The sequence below is a fragment of the Anomaloglossus baeobatrachus genome, chromosome 7 (assembly GCF_048569485.1).
Source record: "Anomaloglossus baeobatrachus isolate aAnoBae1 chromosome 7, aAnoBae1.hap1, whole genome shotgun sequence".
Classification (NCBI taxonomy): domain Eukaryota; kingdom Metazoa; phylum Chordata; class Amphibia; order Anura; family Aromobatidae; genus Anomaloglossus; species Anomaloglossus baeobatrachus.
This window is the reverse complement of record NC_134359.1, coordinates 8,555,923-8,578,604: the sequence shown is the minus strand read 5'-3', so window position 1 is coordinate 8,578,604 and position 22,682 is coordinate 8,555,923. Positions and strand designations below refer to the sequence as shown.

The 22,682-nt window shown below is 52.1% G+C and overlaps 1 protein-coding gene across 1 annotated transcript in view; it reads right to left on the bottom strand.

Annotated features, from left to right (window-relative positions):
• The window catches only part of HSPBAP1 (HSPB1 associated protein 1), a 74,678-nt gene that overhangs the window by 30,803 nt on the left and 21,193 nt on the right, over window positions 1–22,682 (bottom strand). Inside the window, exons 3-5 of the mRNA XM_075318750.1 lie at window positions 18,501–18,685; window positions 14,472–14,608; window positions 11,257–11,428 (exon numbers count right to left, since the gene is read on the bottom strand). Of these exons, the coding sequence (XP_075174865.1) occupies window positions 11,257–11,428; window positions 14,472–14,608; window positions 18,501–18,685 (494 nt within the window). The remainder of the gene's footprint in view (window positions 1–11,256; window positions 11,429–14,471; window positions 14,609–18,500; window positions 18,686–22,682) is intronic.

Here is a 22,682-nt window from a genome sequence, read left to right as displayed (position 1 = left end):
GGGGAGCTCCCTGTATACAGAGATACATGATAAGATCCTGTCTGCAGTCACCACTAGGAGGAGCTCCCTGTATACAGAGATACATGATAAGATCCTGTCTGCAGCCACCACTAGGGGGAGCTCCCTGTATACAGAGATACATGATAAGATCCTGTCTGCAGTCACCACTAGGAGGAGCTCCCTGTATACAGAGATATATAAGATCCTGTCTGCAGCCACCACTAGGGGGAGCTCCCTGTATACAGAGATACATGATAAGATCCTGTCTGCAGCCACCACTACGGGGAGCTCCCTGTATACAGAGATACATGATAAGATTCTGTCTGCAGTCACCACTAGGAGGAGCTCCCTGTATATAGAGATACATGATAAGATCCTGTCTGCAGCCACCACTAGGGGGAGCTCCCTGTATACAGAGATACATGATAAGATCCTGTCTGCATCCACCACTAGGGGGAGCTCCCTGTATACAGAGATACATGATAAGATCCTGCCTGCAGCCACCACTAGGGGGAGCTCCCTGTATACAGAGATACATGAAAAGATCCTGTCTGCAGTCACCACTAGGGGGAGCTCCCTCTATACAGAGATACATGATAAGATCCTGTCTACAGCCACCACTAGGGGGAGCTCCTTGTATACAGAGATACATGATAAGAGCCTGTCTGCAGCCACCACTAAGGGGAGCTCCCTGTATACAGAGATACATGATAAGATCCTGTCTGTAGCCACCACTAGGGGGAGTTCCCTCTATACAGAGATACATGATAAGATCCTGTCTGCAGCCACCACTAGGGGGAGCTCCCTGTATACAGAGATACATGATAAGATTCTGTCTGTAGCCACCACTAGGGGGAGCTCCCTCTATACAGAGATACATGATAAGATCCTGTCTACAGCCACCACTAGGGGGAGCTCCTTGTATACAGAGATACATGATAAGATCCTGTCTGCAGCCTCCACTAGGGGGAGCTCCCTGTATACAGAGATACATGATAAGATCCTGTCTGCAGCCACCACTAGGGGGAGCTCCCTGTATACAGAGATACATGATAAGATCCTGTCTGCAGCCTCCACTAGGGGGAGCTCCCTGTATACAGTGATACATGATAAGATTCTGTCTGCAGCCACCACTAGAGGGAGCTCCCTATATACAGAGATACATGATAAGATCCTGTCTGCAGCCACCACTAGGGGGAGCTCCCTGTATACAGAGATACATGATAAGATCCTGTCTGCAGTCACCACTAGTGGGAGCTCCCTGTATACAGAGATACATGATAAGATCCTGCCTGCAGCCACCACTAGGGGGAGCTCCCTGTATACAGAGATACATGATAAGATTCTGTCTGCAGTCACCACTAGGAGGAGCTCCCTGTATATAGAGAAACATGATAAGATCCTGTCTGCAGCCACCACTAGGGGGAGCTCCCTGTATACAGAGATACATGATAAGATCCTGTCTGCATCCACCACTAGGGGGAGCTCCCTGTATACAGAGATACATGATAAGATCCTGCCTGCAGTCACCACTAGGAGGAGCTCCCTGTATACAGAGATATATAAGATCCTGTCTGCAGCCACCACTAGGGGGAGCTCCCTGTATACAGAAATACATGATAAGATCCTGTCTGCAGTCACCACTAGGAGGAGCTCCCTGTATACAGAGATATATAAGATCCTGTCTGCAGCCACCACTAGGGGGAGCTCCCTGTATACAGAAATACATGATAAGATCCTGTCTGCAGTCACCACTAGGAGGAGCTCCCTGTATACAGAGATATATAAGATCCTGTCTGCAGCCACCACTAGGGGGAGCTCCCTGTATACAGAGATACATGATAAGATCCTGTCTGCAGCCACCACTAGGGGGAGCTCCCTGTATACAGAGATACATGATAAGATTCTGTCTGCAGTCACCACTAGGAGGAGCTCCCTGTATATAGAGAAACATGATAAGATCCTGTCTGCAGCCACCACTAGGGGGAGCTCCCTGTATACAGAGATACATGATAAGATCCTGTCTGCATCCACCACTAGGGGGAGCTCCCTGTATACAGAGATACATGATAAGATCCTGCCTGCAGCCACCACTAGGGGGAGCTCCCTGTATACAGAGATACATGATAAGATCCTGTCTGCAGTCACCACTGGGGGGAGCTCCCTGTATACAGAGATACATGATAAGATCCTGTCTGCAGTCACCACTGGGGGGAGATCCCTGTATACAGAGATACATGATAAGAGCCTGTCTGCAGCCACCACTAGGGGGAGCTCCCTGTATACAGAGATACATGATAAGATCCTGTCTGTAGCCACCACTAGGGGGAGCTCCCTCTATACAGAGATACATGATAAGATCTTGTCTACAGCCACCACTAGGGGGAGCTCCTTGTATACAGAGATACATGATAAGATCCTGTCTGCAGCCTCCACTAGGGGGAGCTCCCTGTATACAGAGATACATGATAAGATCCTGTCTGCAGCCACCACTAGGGGGAGCTCCCTGTATACAGAGAAACATGATGAGATCCTGTCTGCAGCCACTACTAGAGAGAGCTCCCTGTATACAGAGATACATGATAAGATCCTGTCTGCAGCCACCACTAGGGGGAGCTCCCTGTACACAGAGATACATGATACGATCCTGTCTGCAGCCACCACTAGGGGGAGCTCCCTGTATACAGAGATACATGATAAGATTATGTCTGCAGTCACCACTAGGAGGAGCTCCCTGTATACAGAGATACATGATAAGATCCTGTCTGCAGTCACCACTAGGGGGGGCTCCCTGTATACAGAGATACAGGATAAGATCCTGTCTGCAGCCACCACTAGGGGGAGCTCCCTGTATACAGAGATACATGATAAGATCCTGTCTGCAGTCACCACTAGGAGGAGCTCCCTGTATACAGAGATACATGATAAGATCCTGTCTGCAGCCACCACTAGGGGGAGCTCCCTGTATACAGAGATACATGATAATATCCTGTCTGCAGCCACCACTAGGGGGAGCTCCCTATATACAGAGATACATGATGAGATCCTGTCTGCAGCCACCACTAGAGAGAGCTCCCTGTATACAGAGATACATGATAAGATCCTGTCTGCAGCCACCACTAGGGGGAGCTCCCTGTATACAGAGATACATGATAAGATGCTGTCTGCAGCCACCACTAGGGGGAGCTCCCTGTATACAGAGATACATGATAAGATTCTGTCTGCAGTCACCACTAGGAGGAGCTCCCTGTATATAGAGATACATGATAAGATCCTGTCTGCAGCCACCACTAGGGGGAGCTCCCTGTATACAGAGATACATGATAAGATCCTGTCTGCATCCACCACTAGGGGGAGCTCCCTGTATACAGAGATACATGATAAGATCCTGCCTGCAGCCACCACTAGGGGGAGCTCCCTGTATACAGAGATACATGATAAGATCCTGTCTGCAGTCACCACTAGGGGGAGCTCCCTCTATACAGAGATACATGATAAGATCCTGTCTGCAGCCACCACTAGGGGGAGCTCCCTGTATACAGAGATACATGATAAGATCCTGTCTGCAGCCACCACTAGGGGGAGCTCCTTGTATACAGAGATACATGATAAGAGCCTGTCTGCAGCCACCACTAGGGGGAGCTCCCTGTATACAGAGATACATGATAAGATCCTGTCTGTAGCCACCACTAGGGGGAGCTCCCTCTATACAGAGATGCATGATAAGATCCTGTCTACAGCCACCACTAGGGGAGCTCCTTGTATACAGAGATACATGATAAGATCCTGTCTGCAGCCTCCACTAGGGGGAGCTCCCTGTATACAGAGATACATGATAAGATCCTGTCTGCAGCCACCACTAGGGGGAGCTCCCTGTATACAGAGATACATGATGAGATCCTGTCTGCAGCCACCACTAGAGAGAGCTCCCTGTATACAGAGATACATGATAAGATCCTGTCTGCAGCCACCACTAGGGGGAGCTCCCTGTATATAGAGATACATGATAAGATCCTGTCTGCAGCCACCACTAGGGGGAGCTCCCTGTATACAGAGATACATGATAAGATCCTGTCTGCAGCCACCACTAGGGGGAGCTCCCTGTATATAGAGATACATGATAAGATCCTGTCTGCAGCCACCACTAGGGGGAGCTCCCTGTATACAGAGATACATGATAAGATCCTGTCTGCAGCCACCACTAGGGGGAGCTCCCTGTATACACAGATACATGATAAGATCCTGTCTGCAGCCACCACTAGGGGGAGCTCCCTGTACACAGAGATACATGATACGATCCTATCTGCAGCCACCACTAGGGGGAGCTCCCTGTATACAGAGATACATGATAAGATCCTGTCTGCAGCCACCACTAGGGGGAGCTCCCTGTATACAGAGATACATGATAAGATCCTGTCTGCAGCCACCACTAGGGGGAGCTCCCTGTATACACAGATACATGATAAGATCCTGTCTGCAGCCACCACTAGGGGGAGCTCCCTGTACACAGAGATACATGATACGATCCTATCTGCAGCCACCACTAGGGGGAGCTCCCTGTATACAGAGATACATGATAAGATTATGTCTGCAGTCACCACTAGGAGGAGCTCCCTGTATACAGAGATACATGATAAGATCCTGTCTGCAGTCACCACTAGGGGGGGCTCCCTGTATACAGAGATACAGGATAAGATCCTGTCTGCAGCCACCACTAGGGGGAGCTCCCTGTATACAGAGATACATGATAAGATTCTGTCTGCAGCCACCACTAGGGGGAGCTCCCTGTATACAGAGATACATGATAAGATGCTGTCTGCAGCCACCACTAGGGGGAGCTCCCTGTATACAGAGATACATGATAAGATCCTGTCTGCAGCCACCACTAGGGGGAGCTCCCTGTATACAAAGATACATGATAAGATGCTGTCTGCAGCCACCACTAGGGGGAGCTCCCTGTATACAGAGATACATGATAAGATCCTGTCTGCAGCCACCACTAGGGGGAGCTCCCTGTATACAGAGATACATGATAAGATCCTGTCTGCAGTCACCACTAGGGGGAGCTCCCTCTATACAGAGATACATGATAAGATCCTGTCTGCAGTCACCACTAGGGGGAGATCCCTGTATACAGAGATACATGATAAGATTCTGTCTGCAGTCACCACTAGAGGGAGTTCCCTGTATACAGAGATACATGATAAGATCCTGTCTGCAGCCACCACTAGGGGGAGCTCCCTGTATACAGAGATACATGATAAGATCCTGTGTGCAGTCACCACTAGGGGGAGCTCCCTGTATACAGAGATACATGATAAGATCCTGTCTGCAGCCACCACTAGGGGGTACTCCCTGTATACAGAGATACATTATAAGATCCTGTCTGCAGTCACCACTAGGGGGAGCTCCCTGTATACAGAGATACATGATAAGATCCTGTCTGCAGCCACCACTAGGAGGAGCTCCCTGTATACAGAGATACATGATAAGATCCTGTCTGCAGTCACCACTAGGGGGAGCTCCCTGTATACAGAGACACATGATAAGATCCTGTCTGCAGCCACCACTAGGAGGAGCTCCCTGTATACAGAGATACATGATAAGATCCTGTCTACAGCCACCACTAGGGGGAGCTCCTTGTATACAGAGATACATGATAAGAGCCTGTCTGCAGCCACCACTAGGGGGAGCTCCCTGTATACGGAGATACATGATAAGATCCTGTCTGCAGCCACCACTAGGGGGAGCTCCCTGTATACAGAGATACATGATAAGATCCTGTCTTCAGCCACCACTAGGGGGAGCTCCCTGTATACAGAGATACATGATACGATTCTGTCTGCAGTCACCACTAGGGGGAGCTCCCTGTATACAGAGATACATGATAAGATCCTGTCTGCAGTCACCACTAGGGGGAGCTCCCTGTATACAGAGATACATGATAAGATCCTGTCTGCAGCCACCACTAGGGGGAGCTCCCTGTATACAGAGATACATGATAAGATCCTGTCTGCAGCCACCACTAGGGGGAGCTCCCTGTATACAGAGATACATGATACGATCCTGTCTGCAGCCACCACTAGGGGGAGCTCCCTGTATACAGAGATACATGATAAGATCCTGTCTGCAGTCACCACTAGGGGGAGCTCCCTGTATACAGAGATACATGATAAGATCCTGTCTGCAGCCACCACTAGGGGGAGCTCCCTGTATACAGAGATACATGAAAGATCCTGTCTGCAGCCACCACTAGGGGGAGCTCCCTGTATACAGAGATACATGATAAGATCCTGTCTGCAGTCACCACTAGGGGGAGCTCCCTGTATACAGAGATACATGATAAGATCCTGTCTGCAGTCACCACTAGGGGGAGCTCCCTGTATACAGAGATACATGATAAGATCCTGTCTGCAGTCACCACTAGGGGGAGCTCCCTGTATACAGAGATACATGATAAGATCCTGTCTGCAGCCACCACTAGGGGGAGCTCCCTGTATACAGAGATACATGATAAGATCCTGTCTGCAGCCACCACTAGGGGGAGCTCCCTGTATACAGAGATACATGATAAGATCCTGTCTGCAGTCACCACTAGGGGGAGCTCCCTGTATACAGAGATACATGATAAGATCCTGTCTGCAGCCACCACTAGGGGGAGCTCCCTGTATACAGAGATACATGATAAGATCCTGTCTGCAGTCACCACTAGGGGGAGCTCCCTGTATACAGAGACACATGATAAGATCCTGTCTGCAGCCACCACTAGGGGGTACTCCCTGTATACAGAGATACATTATAAGATCCTGTCTGAAGTCACCACTAGGGGGAGCTCCCTGTATACAGAGATACATGATAAGATCCTGTCTGCAGCCACCACTAGGGGGAGCTCCCTGTATACAGAGATACATGATAAGATCCTGTGTGCAGTCACCACTAGGGGGAGCTCCCTGTATACAGAGATACATGATAAGATCCTGTCTGCAGCCACCACTAGGGGGTACTCCCTGTATACAGAGATACATTATAAGATCCTGTCTGCAGTCACCACTAGGGGGAGCTCCCTGTATACAGAGATACATGATAAGATCCTGTCTGCAGCCACCACTAGGAGGAGCTCCCTGTATACAGAGATACATGATAAGATCCTGTCTGCAGTCACCACTAGGGGGAGCTCCCTGTATACAGAGACACATGATAAGATCCTGTCTGCAGCCACCACTAGGAGGAGCTCCCTGTATACAGAGATACATGATAAGATCCTGTCTACAGCCACCACTAGGGGGAGCTCCTTGTATACGGAGATACATGATAAGAGCCTGTCTGCAGCCACCACTAGGGGGAGCTCCCTGTATACGGAGATACATGATAAGATCCTGTCTGCAGCCACCACTAGGGGGAGCTCCCTGTATACAGAGATACATGATAAGATCCTGTCTTCAGCCACCACTAGGGGGAACTCCCTGTATACAGAGATACATGATACGATTCTGTCTGCAGTCACCACTAGGGGGAGCTCCCTGTATACAGAGATACATGATAAGATCCTGTCTGCAGTCACCACTAGGGGGAGCTCCCTGTATACAGAGATACATGATAAGATCCTGTCTGCAGCCACCACTAGGGGGAGCTCCCTGTATAGAGATACATGATAAGATCCTGTCTGCAGCCACCACTAGGGGGAGCTCCCTGTATACAGAGATACATGATACGATCCTGTCTGCAGCCACCACTAGGGGGAGCTCCCTGTATACAGAGATACATGATAAGATCCTGTCTGCAGCCACCACTAGGGGGAGCTCCCTGTACACAGAGATACATGATACGATCCTGTCTGCAGCCACCACTAGGGGGAGCTCCCTGTATACAGAGATACATGATAAGATCATGTCTGCAGTCACCACTAGGAGGAGCTCCCTGTATACAGAGATACATGATAAGATCCTGTCTGCAGTCACCACTAGGGGGGGCTCCCTGTATACAGAGATACAGGATAAGATCCTGTCTGCAGCCACCACTAGGGGGAGCTCCCTGTATACAGAGATACATGATAAGATTCTGTCTGCAGCCACCACTAGGGGGAGCTCCCTGTATACAGAGATACATGATAAGATGCTGTCTGCAGCCACCACTAGGGGGAGCTCCCTGTATACAGAGATACATGATAAGATCCTGTCTGCAGCCACCACTAGGGGGAGCTCCCTGTATACAGAGATACATGATAAGATGCTGTCTGCAGCCACCACTAGGGGGAGCTCCCTGTATACAGAGATACATGATAAGATCCTGTCTGCAGCCACCACTAGGGGGAGCTCCCTGTATACAGAGATACATGATAAGATACTGTCTGCAGTCACCACTAGGGGGAGCTCCCTCTATACAGAGATACATGATAAGATCCTGTCTGCAGCCACCACTAGGGGGAGCTCCCTGTATACAGAGATACATGATAAGATCCTGTCTGCAGTCACCACTAGGGGGAGATCCCTGTATACAGAGATACATGATAAGATCCTGTCTGCAGTCACCACTAGGGGGAGCTCCCTGTATACAGAGATACATGATAAGATCCTGTCTGCAGCCACCACTAGGGGGAGCTCCCTGTATACAGAGATACATGATAAGATCCTGTCTGCAGTCACCACTAGGGGGAGCTCCCTGTATACAGAGATACATGATAAGATCCTGTCTGCAGCCACCACTAGGGGGAGCTCCCTGTATACAGAGATACATGATAAGATCCTGTCTGCAGTCACCACTAGGAGGAGCTCCCTGTATACAGAGATACATGATAAGATCCTGTCTGCAGCCACCACTAGGGGGAGCTCCCTGTATACAGAGATACATGATAAGATCCTGTGTGCAGTCACCACTAGGGGGAGCTCCCTGTATACAGAGACACATGATAAGATCCTGTCTGCAGCCACCACTAGGGGGAGCTCCCTGTATACAGAGATACATGATAAGATCCTGTCTGCAGTCACCACTAGGGGGAGCTCCCTGTATACAGAGATACATGATAAGATCCTGTCTGCAGCCACCACTAGGGGGAGCTCCCTGTATACAGAGATACATGATAAGATCCTGTCTGCAGTCACCACTAGGGGGAGCTCCCTGTATACAGAGACACATGATAAGGTCCTGTCTGCAGCCACCACTAGGGGGTACTCCCTGTATACAGAGATACATTATAAGATCCTGTCTGCAGTCACCACTAGGGGGAGCTCCCTGTATACAGAGATACATGATAAGATCCTGTCTGCAGCCACCACTAGGGGGAGCTCCCTGTATACAGAGATACATGATAAGATCCTGTCTGCAGTCACCACTAGGGGGAGCTCCCTGTATACAGAGATACATGATAAGCTCCTGTCTGCAGCCACCACTAGAGGGAGCTCCCTGTATACAGAGATACATGATAAAATCCTGTCTGCAGTCACCACTAGGGGGAGCTCCCTGTATACAGAGACACATGATAAGATCCTGTCTGCAGCCACCACTAGGGGGAGCTCCATGTATACAGAGATACATGATAAGATCCTGTCTGCAGTCACCACTAGAGGGAGCTCCCTGTATACAGAGATACATGATAAAATCCTGTCTGCAGCCACCACTAGGGGGAGCTCCCTGTATACAGAGATACATGATAAGACCCTGTCTGCAGTCACCACTAGGGGGAGCTCCCTGTATACAGAGACACATGATAAGATCCTGTCTGCAGTCACCACTAGGGGGAGCTCCCTGTATACAGAGACACATGATAAGATCCTGTCTGCAGTCACCACTAGGGGGAGCTCCCTGTATACAGAGATACATGATAAGATCCTGTCTGCAGTCACCACTAGGGGGAGCTCCCTGTATACAGAGATACATGAGAAGATCCTGTCTGCAGTCACCACTAGGGGAGCTCCCTGTATACAGAGATACATGATAAGATCCTGTCTGCAGTCACCACTAGGGGGAGCTCCCTGTATACAGAGATACATGATAAGATCCTGTCTGCAGCCACCACTAGGGGGAGCTCCCTGTATACAGAGATACATGATAAGATCCTGTCTGCAGTCACCACTAGGGGGAGCTCCCTGTATACAGAGATACATGATAAGATCCTGTCTGCAGCCACCACTAGGGGGAGCTCCCTGTATACAGAGATACATGATAAGATCCTGTCTGCAGCCACCACTAGGGGGAGCTCCCTGTATACAGAGATACATGATAAGATCCTGTCTGCAGTCACCACTAGGGGGAGCTCCCTGTATACAGAGATACATGATAAGATCCTGTCTGCAGTCACCACTAGAGGGAGCTCCCTGTATACAGAGATACATGATAAGATCCTGTCTGCAGTCACCACTAGGGGGAGCTCCCTGTATACAGAGATACATGATAAGATCCTGTCTGCAGTCACCACTAGAGGGAGCTCCCTGTATACAGAGATACATGATAAGATCCTGTCTGCAGCCACCACTAGGGGGAGCTCCCTGTATACAGAGATACATGATAAGATCCTGTCTGCAGTCACCACTAGGGGGAGCTCCCTGTATACAGAGATACATGATAAGATCCTGTCTGCAGTCACCACTAGGGGGAGCTCCCTGTATACAGAGATACATGATAAGATCCTGTCTGCAGTCACCACTAGGGGGAGCTCCCTGTATACAGAGATACATGATAAGATCCTGTCTGCAGCCACCACTAGGGGGAGCTCCCTGTATACAGAGATACATGATAAGATCCTGTCTGCAGTCACCACTAGGGGGAGCTCCCTGTATACAGAGATACATGATAAGATCCTGTCTGCAGTCACCACTAGGGGGAGCTCCCTGTATACAGAGATACATGATAAGATCCTGTCTGCAGTCACCACTAGGGGGAGCTCCCTGTATACAGAGATACATGATAAGATCCTGTCTGCAGCCACCACTAGGGGGAGCTCCCTGTATACAGAGATACATGATAAGATCCTGTCTGCAGTCACCACTAGGGGGAGCTCCCTGTATACAGAGATACATGATAAGATCCTGTCTGCAGTCACCACTAGGGGGAGCTCCCTGTATACAGAGATACATGATAAGATCCTGTCTGCAGCCACCACTAGGGGGAGCTCCCTGTATACAGAGATACATGATAAGATCCTGTCTGCAGTCACCACTAGGAGGAGTTCCCTGTATACAGAGATACATGATAAGATCCTGTCTGCAGTCACCACTAGGGGGAGCTCCCTGTATAGTGTAAATCAATCGCTTTGCTGTATACCTGGCCTGGATGTAAGGTGACCACGTGTGGATGGGCTCTGGAGAACGCTGGATAACGCCGCAGATCAGGGTTGACCACGTTAACCTTACTGAAGATGCTGGACTCCTCGTACGGGATGCGGGTGGGGTACAGATGTGCGGTGTCCTCGGGGGGAAACAAGTGCCACTTCTTCCTGAAAACAAAGAAAGAGAATCATAAAATGTAACGAGCAGAGATATAAATGTGCGTCTGTCAGTAAATAGGTCCACAGCAGCACAGAGGATTTCAGGAGTGGAATGGGCAGTAACACAATGGTAATTTGGTGGAAGAAGCGCTGTTTGCAGCAGCAGCACAGAGGATTTCAGGAGTGGAATGGGCAGTAACACAACGGTAATTTGGTGGAAGAAGCGCTGTTTGCAGCAGCAGCACAGAGGATTTCAGGAGTGGAATGGGCAGTAACACAACGGTAATTTGGTGGAAGAAGCGCTGTTTGCAGCAGCAGCACAGAGGATTTCAGGAGTGGAATGGGCAGTAACACAACGGTAATTTGGTGGAAGAAGCGCTGTTTGCAGCAGCAGCACAGAGGATTTCAGGAGTGGAATGGGCAGTAACACAATAGTAATTTGGTGGAAGAAGCGCTGTTTGCAGCAGCAGAACAGAGGATTTCAGGAGTGGAATGGGCAGTAACACAACGGTAATTTGGTGGAAGAAGCGCTGTTTGCAGCAGCAGCACAGAGGATTTCAGGAGTGGAATGGGCAGTAACACAACGGTAATTTGGTGGAAGAAGCGCTGTTTGCAGCAGCAGCACAGAGGATTTCAGGAGTGGAATGGGCAGTAACACAATAGTAATTTGGTGGAAGAAGCACTGTTTGCAGCAGCAGAACAGAGGATTTCAGGAGTGGAATGGGCAGTAACACAATGGTAATTTGGTGGAAGAAGCGCTGTTTGCAGCAGCACAGAGGATTTCAGAATAAGTTTGCTTTCATGTTACGTAATGATAGGAGTTGGGGCAGCACAGAGGATTTCAGGAGAGGAGTTTGTGGATCTTTCGGAAGGTCTCACAATAGTTATTATGGGGCATCTAAACTGCGACACTTGTGCGGTGTGAACAGGCGCCGATCACCCGACGAAAGAGCAAAATTCTCACCGTCCTCTGTAACCAGAATGTGTGGAGATAAGAATGACCGAGTGCCCAGGACACTGAACCACCGACGGGGTGTAGGGGCGTGGTCTCACCAGCAGCACAGAGGATGTCAGGGGAGCAATATGCTCAGCATCAAGTGGGCACGTGGGAGGACGCACAGTGGCCAGGGGGCCACGCCGGAGGTCACGGCAGTGGTCACCTCTCCGATCTGGCACTCGCCCCTTTTCTGTGCGCGCTCCGCTGTACGGGGTCTTCCGGCATCAACAAACGCCACAAGAAAAGAAATAAGGAGAAGCCTGTGCAGCGGACTGATCCGAGAGCGAACGCAGAGGAGGGGGCAGCACAGGGGAAGGGGGCAGTCCAGGGGAAAGGGGCGTCACAGGGGAAGGGGGCGTCACAGGGGAAGGGGGCGTCACAGGGGAAGGGGGCAGCCCAGGGGAAGGGGGCGGCCCAGGGGAAAGGGGCGTCACAGGGGAAGGGGGCGTCACAGGGGAAGGGGGCGTCACAGGGGGCGTCACAGGGGAAAGGGGCGGCACAGGGGAAGGGGGCGACACAGGGGAAAGGGGCGACACAGGGGAAAGTCGCGGCACAGGGGAAGGGGGCGGCACAGGGGAAAGGGGCCGCACAGGGGAAAGGGGCGTCACAGGGGAAGGGGGCGTCACAGGGGAAGGGGGCGTCACAGGGGAAGGGGGCGTCACAGGGGAAGGGGGCGTCACAGGGGAAGGGGGCGTCACAGGGGGCGGCACAGGGGAAAGGGGCGGCAGAGGGGAAGGGGGCGGCACAGGGGAAAGGGGTGGCACAGGGGAAAGTCGCGGCACAGGGGAAGGGGGCGGCACAGGGGAAAGGGGGCGTCATAGGGGAAGGGGGCGTCACAGGGGAAGGGGGCGGCACAGGGGAAGGGGGCGGCACAGGGGAAGGGGGCGGCACAGGGGAAAGGGGCGGCACAGGGGAAAGTCGCGGCACAGGGGAAGGGGGCGGCACAGTGGAAGGGGGCGGCACAGGGGAAGGGGGCGGCACAGGGGAAGGGGGCGGCCCAGGGGGAAGGGGTCGGCCCAGGGGGAAGGGGTCGGCCCAGGGGGAAGGGGTCGGCCCAGGGGGAAGGGGTCGGCCCAGGGGGAAGGGGGCAGGGCAGGGGAAAATGGGGCAGGGCAGGGGAAAGGGGGCAGCGCAGGGGAAAATGGGGCAGCGCAGGGGAAAATGGGGCAGCGCAGGGGAAAGGGGGCAGCGCAGGGGAAAGGGGGCAGCGCAGGGGAAAGAGGGCAGCGCAGGGGAAAGGGGGCAGCGCAGGGGAAAGGGGGCAGCGCAGGGGAAAGGGGGCAGCGCAGGGGAAAGGGGGCAGCGCAGGGGAAAGGGGGCAGCGCAGGGGAAAGAGGGCAGCGCAGGGGAAAGGGGGCAGCGCAGGGGAAAGGGGGCAGCGCAGGGGAAAGGGGGCAGCGCAGGGGAAAGGGGGCAGCGCAGGGGAAAGGGGGCAGCGCAGGGGAAAGGGGGCAGCGCAGGGGAAAGGGGGCAGCGCAGGGGAAAGGGGGCAGCGCAGGGGAAAGGGGGCAGCGCAGGGGAGGGGGCGATGGACGCTGAATATTTCACCACTGCCCCCCATGTCAGTGCTGATACTGCAGTGTCGGGGGCTACAAATGCAGCATATAGGATAGGATTACACAAGCGTCCGGAGCGGATGGCTGGATGATGGGGTTGGTATGGAGTACAGAGAAGTGACATCATCACAATCACAGTGACATCATATATAAACCACACGAAAAGACGCCGAGTCTTAAAGGGATTTTCCAGCCTTAATGATCATTAGTCAGTGTATGATAGAGCGTCGCACATTCCTGCTCCGGGGCCGCGGTCCGATGATCGTCACGCGGATCTCCGTGCTGGACACAGGGCTGCGCTGTCCGTGTGCTCATCACAGCAGTTCATGAAGGGGGCTGACTGCTAACCGCAGCCGCAAAGCCAGCCCCCTCCTCACTGTACAAGGAGAGACATAAGCCGGGGTCTGCCTCACCGAGGACATCTATTCTGGGTACAACTGTAACAAACCCGCAGCTGTGAAGCAGCAAGTCAGGAAGAGCGGACTCTGCTCTCAGTTACCTGCCCTGCACTTGTAGCACCAGGTTACAGCCATAGGAATCGATGTGACACGGGGTGTTTGCCCCTCGACTTCCAATCCACAGTGTGCTGTCCCGACCGTCTCTTCCCGGGAACCCGAAATCAGCCCAGGACACCTCCTGCCGGAGCCACAGAAGAGAGGGGGGTAATGAAAAAGTCACACACTGTACATTCCATTACTGATCCTGAGTTACCTCCTGTATTATACTGCAGAGCTGCACTCACTATTCTGCTGCTGCAGTCACTGTGTACATACATTCCATTACTGATCCTGAGTTACCTCCTGTATTATACTCCAGAGCTGCACTCACTATTCTGCTGCTGCAGTCACTGTGTACATACATTACATTACTGATCCTGAGTTACCTCCTGTATTATACTCCAGAGCTGCACTCACTATTCTGCTGGTGCAGTCACTGTGTACATACATTACTGATCCTGAGTTACCTCCTGCATTATACTCCAGAGCTGCACTCACTATTCTGCTGGTGCAGTCACTGTACACATACATTACATTACTGATCCTGAGTTACCTCCTGTATTATGCTCCAGAGCTGCACTCACTATTCTGCTGCTGCAGTCACTGTGTACATACATTAAATTACTGATCCTGAGTTACCTCCTGTATTATACTCCAGAGCTGCACTCACTATTCTGCTGGTGCAGTCACTGTGTACATACATTACATTACTGATCCTGAGTTACTTCCTGTATTATACTCCAGAGCTGCACTCACTATTCTGCTGGTGCAGTCACTGTGTACATACATTCCATTACTGATCCTGAGTTACCTCCTGTATTATACTCCAGAGTTGCACTCACTATTCTGCTGGTGCAGTCACTGTGTACGTACATTACATTACTGATCCTGAGTTACCTCCTGTATTATGCTCCAGAGCTACACTCACTATTCTGCTGCTGCAGTCACTGTGTACATACATTAAATTACTGATCCTGAGTTACCTCCTGTATTATACTCCAGAGCTGCACTCACTATTCTGCTGGTGCAGTCACTGTGTACATACATTACATTACTGATCCTGAGTTACTTCCTGTATTATACTCCAGAGCTGCACTCACTATTCTGCTGCTGCAGTCACTGTGTACATACATTACATTACTGATCCTGAGTTACCTCCTGTATTATACCCCAGAGCTGCACTCACTATTCTGCAGGTGCAGTCACTGTGTACATACATTACTGATCCTGAGTTACCTCCTGTATTATACCCCAGAGCTGCACTCACTATTCTGCTGGTGCAGTCACTGTGTACATACATTACATTACTGATCCTGAGTTACCTCCTGTATTATACTCCAGAGCTGCACTCACTATTCTGCTGGTGCAGTCACTGTGTACATACATTACTGATCCTGAGTTACCTCCTGTATTATACTCCAGAGCTGCATTCACTATTCTGCTGGTGCAGTTGCTGTACACATATGGGTTTTCTGGTTGCAGAGACTGCTTCCCTGCTGGGCTCTGTAGTGCGGCGTGCGTGGCAGTGGATCCGACCACAGCCTTTCTCGTCACCGCCCCTCGGCTCTCAGTAATTAAGCAGCGGACGTCGCAAGAGCCGCTAATAACATAATGGACTGTAAACTACATTAGGGACCGGCGGCGGCTCAGGAAGGAGATTAGATATGTTCAGGGTCAGAGCAGAAAGCCGTAGCCGCGGACGAGACCTGCAGCACAAAGAGGATGGAAGTGACAGGAGGTGAAATGACGGGCGGTCACCGGAGCAGCACTCACCGCGCGCTGATGATGTCACACACCCGCCATGTCCAGCAGGAGTCACATGACTGCACAGGTTAGGGGCTCATTGTGCGGTCTCCGATCTCCGGGGGCTTGTCTGTCACTAGCTCAGTGTCGGTGACATGTGCGCTTGCTGTCGGTGACATGTGCGCTTGCTGTCGGTGACATGTGCGCTTGCTGTCGGTGACATGTGCGCTTGCTGTCGGTGACATGTGCGCTTGCTGTCGGTGACATGTGCGCTTGCTGTCCGTGACATGTGCGCTTGCTGTCCGTGACATGTGCGCTTGCTGTCAGTGACATGTGCGCTTGCTGTCAGTGACATGTGCGCTTGCTGTCGGTGACATGTGCGCTTGCTGTCGGTGACATGTGCGCTTGCTGTCGGTGACATGTGCGCTTGCTGTCAGTGACATGTGCGCTTGCTGTCAGTGACATGTGCGCTTGCTGTCAGTGACATGTGCGCTTGCTGTCAGTGACATGTGCGCTTGCTGTCAGTGACATGTGCGCTTGCTGTCAGTGACATGTGCGCTTGCTGTCAGTGACTGGAGTTGGTACCATCCGTCCCAGGAATCGGAGAACACAAGTAATGGGAGAGTCCATGCTGGTTATTACAGGAGGGGGCGCTGCTGACGATCCGTGTAACGCTGCACGGGGCGCGTGCGGCAACAACGCACTAAAGACACCGACTGATGGAAAGAAACGTATCGAGAGCGAGGACTGTCCATTCATCTGGCAGCATTCGATGTCCCCGGCCCGTGCTCACCTGTCCTCAGGGCCCCAGAGCGCGCTCACTTGTCCCCGACCCCAGAGCACGCTCGCCTGTCCCCGGCCCCAGAGCACGCTCCCTGTCCCCGGCCCCAGAGCACGCTTGCCTGTCCCCGGCCCCAGAGCACGCTCACCTGTCCCCGGCCCCAAAGCAAGCTTGCCTGTCCCCGGCCCCAGAGCACGCTCACCTGTCCCCGGCCCCAGAGCACGCTTGCCTGTCCCCGGCCCCAGAGCGCGCTCAATTGTCCTCGGGGCCCCAGAGCGCGCTCACCTGTCCCCGGCCCCAGAGCACGCTCACCTATCCCCGGCCCCAGAGCACACTCATCTGTCCCCGGGACCCCAGAGCACGCTCACCTGTCCCCGAGACCCCAGAGCACGCTCGCCTGTCCCCGGTCCCAGAGCACGCTCACCTGTCCCCGGCCCCAGAGTGCGCTCACCTGTCCCCGGCCCCAGAGCGCGCTCACCTGTCCTCGGGGCCCCAGAGCGCGCTCACCTGTCCTCGGGGCCCCAGAGCGCGCTCACCTGTCCTCGGGGCCCCAGAGCGCGCTCACCTGTCCCCGGGGCCCCAGAGCGCGCTCACCTGTCCCCGGGGCCCCAGATCACGCTCACCTATCCCCGGCCCCAGAGCGCGCTCACCTGTCCCCGGCCCCAGAGCGCGCTCACCTGTCCCCAGCCCCAGAGCGCGCTCACCTGTCCCCCGGCCCCAGAGCGCGCTCACCTGTCCCCGGCCCCAGAGCACGCTCACCTGTCCCCGGCCCCAGAGCACGCTCACCTGTCCCCGGCCCCAGAGCGCGCTCACCTGTCCCTGGCCCCAGAGCACGCTCATCTGTTCCCAGCCCGCAGCGCGCTCCTCTGTCCCTGGCCCCGCAGTGCGCTCACCTGTCCCCAGCCCGCAGCGCGCTCCTCTGACCTGTCGGGTAACGGTCTCTTTACAATCCGCTGATGAGAACGCGACGTTCTGCACATGGCCAAAGCGATGACACCGCGCGGTGGAGGCGGCCCGGCGCTGCAGAGGTTAACAGCCGATGCCCGGTCAGATAGAAGGAGATCAGGATGACGGCGGAGACATTAGGATGCAGGATGGCGCTCATCCAGAGGGATAATGGAATCATTACCGCGACTGGTGCAGGCGCCGAAGATAAACGGAGCAATCGCCACCGCCAGCGACTCGCAAATGGCCCAATTAATCAGGGAGGCATCAGCCGCGGATGACTGGGCCTCACCTCCCCCGATCACCTCAACGCGGGACATCGGGCTGATGTTTAACAAGACCCCGCTCACCCGCCGTTTTCGTGACGAGCGGCGCGCATCCGCGTGAGGCTCCGAGGGTCCCCGGACCCCAGAACAGCAAGTACTGACGCTCTGCACAGACTGATAGAGAACGTCAGCACGACGCAGAGAAATCCTGCAGATGTTCATCCTGAGCCTCCTGCTTCATGAATAGCAGTGACAAGCCGGAGGCTCCGATACACACGGATTATAGCGGAGCTCACCTGCAGCGTTGTGGGCCGGTCCTGGAATAGAACCGCCAGGTACTTGTAGTCCGCGTAAGCCCAGGACTCCGCGGTACTGAACCGGCCGAACGGTCCGGACGCTTCCTCGGGATTCCCGCTGACCCAGTCCCGGAACTGCCGAACGCTGGCGTCAACGAAGTCACAGCCGGTCTCATACTGAGGCGCTAAGAGAGAAGCGGGAAGTCAGAGCACCGCCGACCGCAAACGTCAGGGGATTAGATACACAGAGGACAGTATCCCAGAGAAGATTAGATACACAGAGGACAGAATCCCAGCTAAGATTAGATACATGGAGGACAGTATCCCAGAGAAGATTAGATACACGGAGGACAGTATCACAGCGAAGATTAGATAACGGAGGACAGTACCACAGCTAAGATTAGATACACAGCGGACAGTATCACAGCTGAGATTATATACACAGAGGACAGTATCACAGCGAAGATTAGATACACGGAGGACAGTACCACAGCTAAGATTAGATACACAGCGGACAGTATCACAGCTGAGATTATATACACAGAGGACAGTATCACAGCTAAGATTAGATACACAGAGGACAGTACCACAGCTAAGATTAGATACACAGGACAGTATCACAGCTAAGATTAGATACACAGAGGACAGTATCACAGCGAAGATTAGATACACAGAGGAAAGTATCACAGCGAAGATTAGATACACGAATGACAGTATCACAGCTAAGATTAGATACACAGAGGACAGTATCATAGGATAGGATTAGATACACAGCTCAGCAGACAGTATCACACAGGAGAGGATTAGATACACGGCTCAGCAGACAGTATCACATAGGAGAGGATTAGATACACAGCTCAGCAGACAGTATCACGCAGGATAGGATTAGATACACGGCTCAGCAGACCGTATCACACAGGATAGGATTAGATACACAGCTCAGCAGACAGTATCACACAGGAGAGGATTAGATACACAGCTCAGCAGACAGTATCACACAGGATAGGATTAGATACACGGCTCAGCAGACAGTATCACACAGGAGCGGATTAGATACAGCTCAGCAGACAGTATCACACAGGAGAGGATTAGATACACGGCTCAGCAGACAGTATCACACAGGATAGGATTAGATACACGGTTCAGCAGACAGTATCACACAGGATAGGATTAGATACACAGCTCAGCAGACAGTATCACACAGGATAGGATTAGATACACAGCTCAGCAGACAGTATCACACAGGAGAGGATTACATACAGAGCTCAGCAGACAGTATCACACAGGAGAGGATTAGATACACAGCTCAGCAGACAGTATCACACAGGAGAGAATTATATACACAGCTCAGCAGACAGTATCACACAGGAGAGGATTAGATACACAGATCAGCAGACAGTATCACACAGGAGAGAATTAGATACACGGCTCAGCAGACAGTATCACACAGGAGAGGATTAGATACAGCGCTCAGCAGACAGTATCACACAGGAGAGGATTAGATACACAGTTCAGCAGACAGTATCACACAGGAGAGGATTAGATACACAGCTCAGCAGACAGTATCATACGAGAGGATTAGATACACAGCTCAGCAGACAGTATCACACAGGAGAGGATTAGATACACAGCTCAGCAGACAGTATCACACAGGATGGGATTAGATACAGCTCAGCAGACAGTATCACACAGGAGAGGATTAGATACACGGCTCAGCAGACAGTATCACACAGGATAGGATTAGATACACGGCTCAGCAGACAGTATCACACAGGAGAGGATTAGATACAGCGCTCAGCAGACAGTATCACACAGGAGAGGATTAGATACAGCGCTCAGCAGACAGTATCACACAGGAGAGGATTAGATACACAGTTCAGCAGACGGTATCACACAGGAGAGGATTAGATACAGCGCTCAGCAGACAGTATCACACGAGAGGATTAGATACAGCACTCAGCAGACAGTATCACACAGGATAGGATTAGATACAGCTCAGCAAACAGTATCACACAGGATAGGATTAGATACACAGCTCAGCAGACAGTATCACACAGGAGAGGATTAGATACACAGCTCAGCAGACAGTATCACACAGGAGAGGATTAGATACATGGCTCAGCAGACTGTATCACACAGGATAGGATTAGATACACAGCTCAGCAGACAGTATCACACAGGATAGGATTAGATACACAGCTCAGCAGACAGTATCACACAGGAGAGGATTACATACAGAGCTCAGCAGACAGTATCACACAGGATAGGATTAGATACACGGTTCAGCAGACAGTATCACACAGGATAGGATTAGATACACAGCTCAGCAGACAGTATCACACAGGATAGGATTAGATACACAGCTCAGCAGACAGTATCACACAGGAGAGGATTACATACAGAGCTCAGCAGACAGTATCACACAGGAGAGGATTAGATACACAGCTCAGCAGACAGTATCACACAGAAGAGGATTATATACACAGCTCAGCAGACAGTATCACACAGGAGAGGATTAGATACACAGATCAGCAGACAGTATCACACAGGAGAGAATTAGATACACGGCTCAGCAGACAGTATCACACAGGAGAGGATTAGATACAGCGCTCAGCAGACAGTATCACACAGGAGAGGATTAGATACACAGTTCAGCAGACGATATCACACAGGAGAGGATTAGATACAGCGCTCAGCAGACAGTATCATACGAGAGGATTAGATACAGCGCTCAGCAGACAGTATCACACAGGATAGGATTAGATACACGGTTCAGCAGACAGTATCACACAGGATAGGATTAGATACACAGCTCAGCAGACAGTATCTCACAGGATAGGATTAGATACACGGCTCAGCAGACAGTATCACACAGGAAAGGATTAGCTACATGGCTCAGCAGACAGTATCACACAGGATAGGATTAGATACACGGTTCAGCAGACAGTATCACACAGGATAGGATTAGATACACAGCTCAGCAGACAGTATCACACAGGATAGGATTAGATACACAGCTCAGCAGACAGTATCACACAGGAGAGGATTAGATACACAGCTCAGCAGACAGTATCACACAGGAGAGGATTAGATACACAGCTCAGCAGACAGTATCACACAGGAGATGATTAGATACACAGCTCAGCAGACAGTATCACACAGGAGAGGATTAGATACATGGCTCAGCAGACAGTATCACACAGGAGAGGATTAGATACACGGCTCAGCAGACAGTATCACACAGGAGAGGATTAGATACACAGTTCAGCAGACAGTATCACACAGGAGAGGATTAGATACATGGCTCAGCAGACAGTATCACACAGGAGAGGATTAGATACATGGCTCAGCAGACAGTATCACACAGGAGAGGATTAGATACACGGCTCAGCAGACAGTATCACACAGGATAGGGTTAGATAGAGGGACGGGCCTGTACATTAACCCTTCAGCTGCTGTACATTGATTAGATTTCTCGGAGTATTTCTGCAGTTCTGAGCCGCACTGATCCCAGGAGCTTGCGCTTTCCTCCCATGATGCAGTGTGTCAGTTCACTGTAGCGCTGGGTTTTTACACATTTCATGGGGGCCACATTCCCCAGATAAAGCTCCGCAGGCCGGGGCTGCAGTGGGTGACGCGGGGCCACAGAGCGTCATCGCAGGGGCCGCGTGTCCTGATAAAGGGTCTTCTACTATATAATGCAATCACTGATGAGCAGCGTCAGGGGGATAATCCCTGAGCGACACTACAACTCCCAGCATGTAATAATCCCAGCCCGCTGAGAGCGGTGGTCCTGCGGCAGCATAGTCTGGAGGTGACGGGCGGTCGGTGGAGACTCAGCACCATTAATGGCTCCTTCACCAGAATATCTAATTATCCGCACTCCTGTGTAAAGATGGAGGCGGCAGGAGCGGAGCAGATCAGGGCCATAATCTCTCCCAATCTGACGCCATTACGTGTTCTCTGGAGCAGCTTAACGCTCCTAATCTCCCGTCTAACCCGTCATTAGCGGCGGTGGCGACAATACCGCCACAGGTACCGCACAGTACCACAAATGGCTCCGGAGCTGCAGCTCCTGCCGCACACGAGACGCCTCGGATCAGAGGAGGCATCTACTTATTCTGGTCAAGGAGCTCATTAATGGCAAAAAGTCAGATCCGGCCGCTCGTCGCCTAGAAGCGA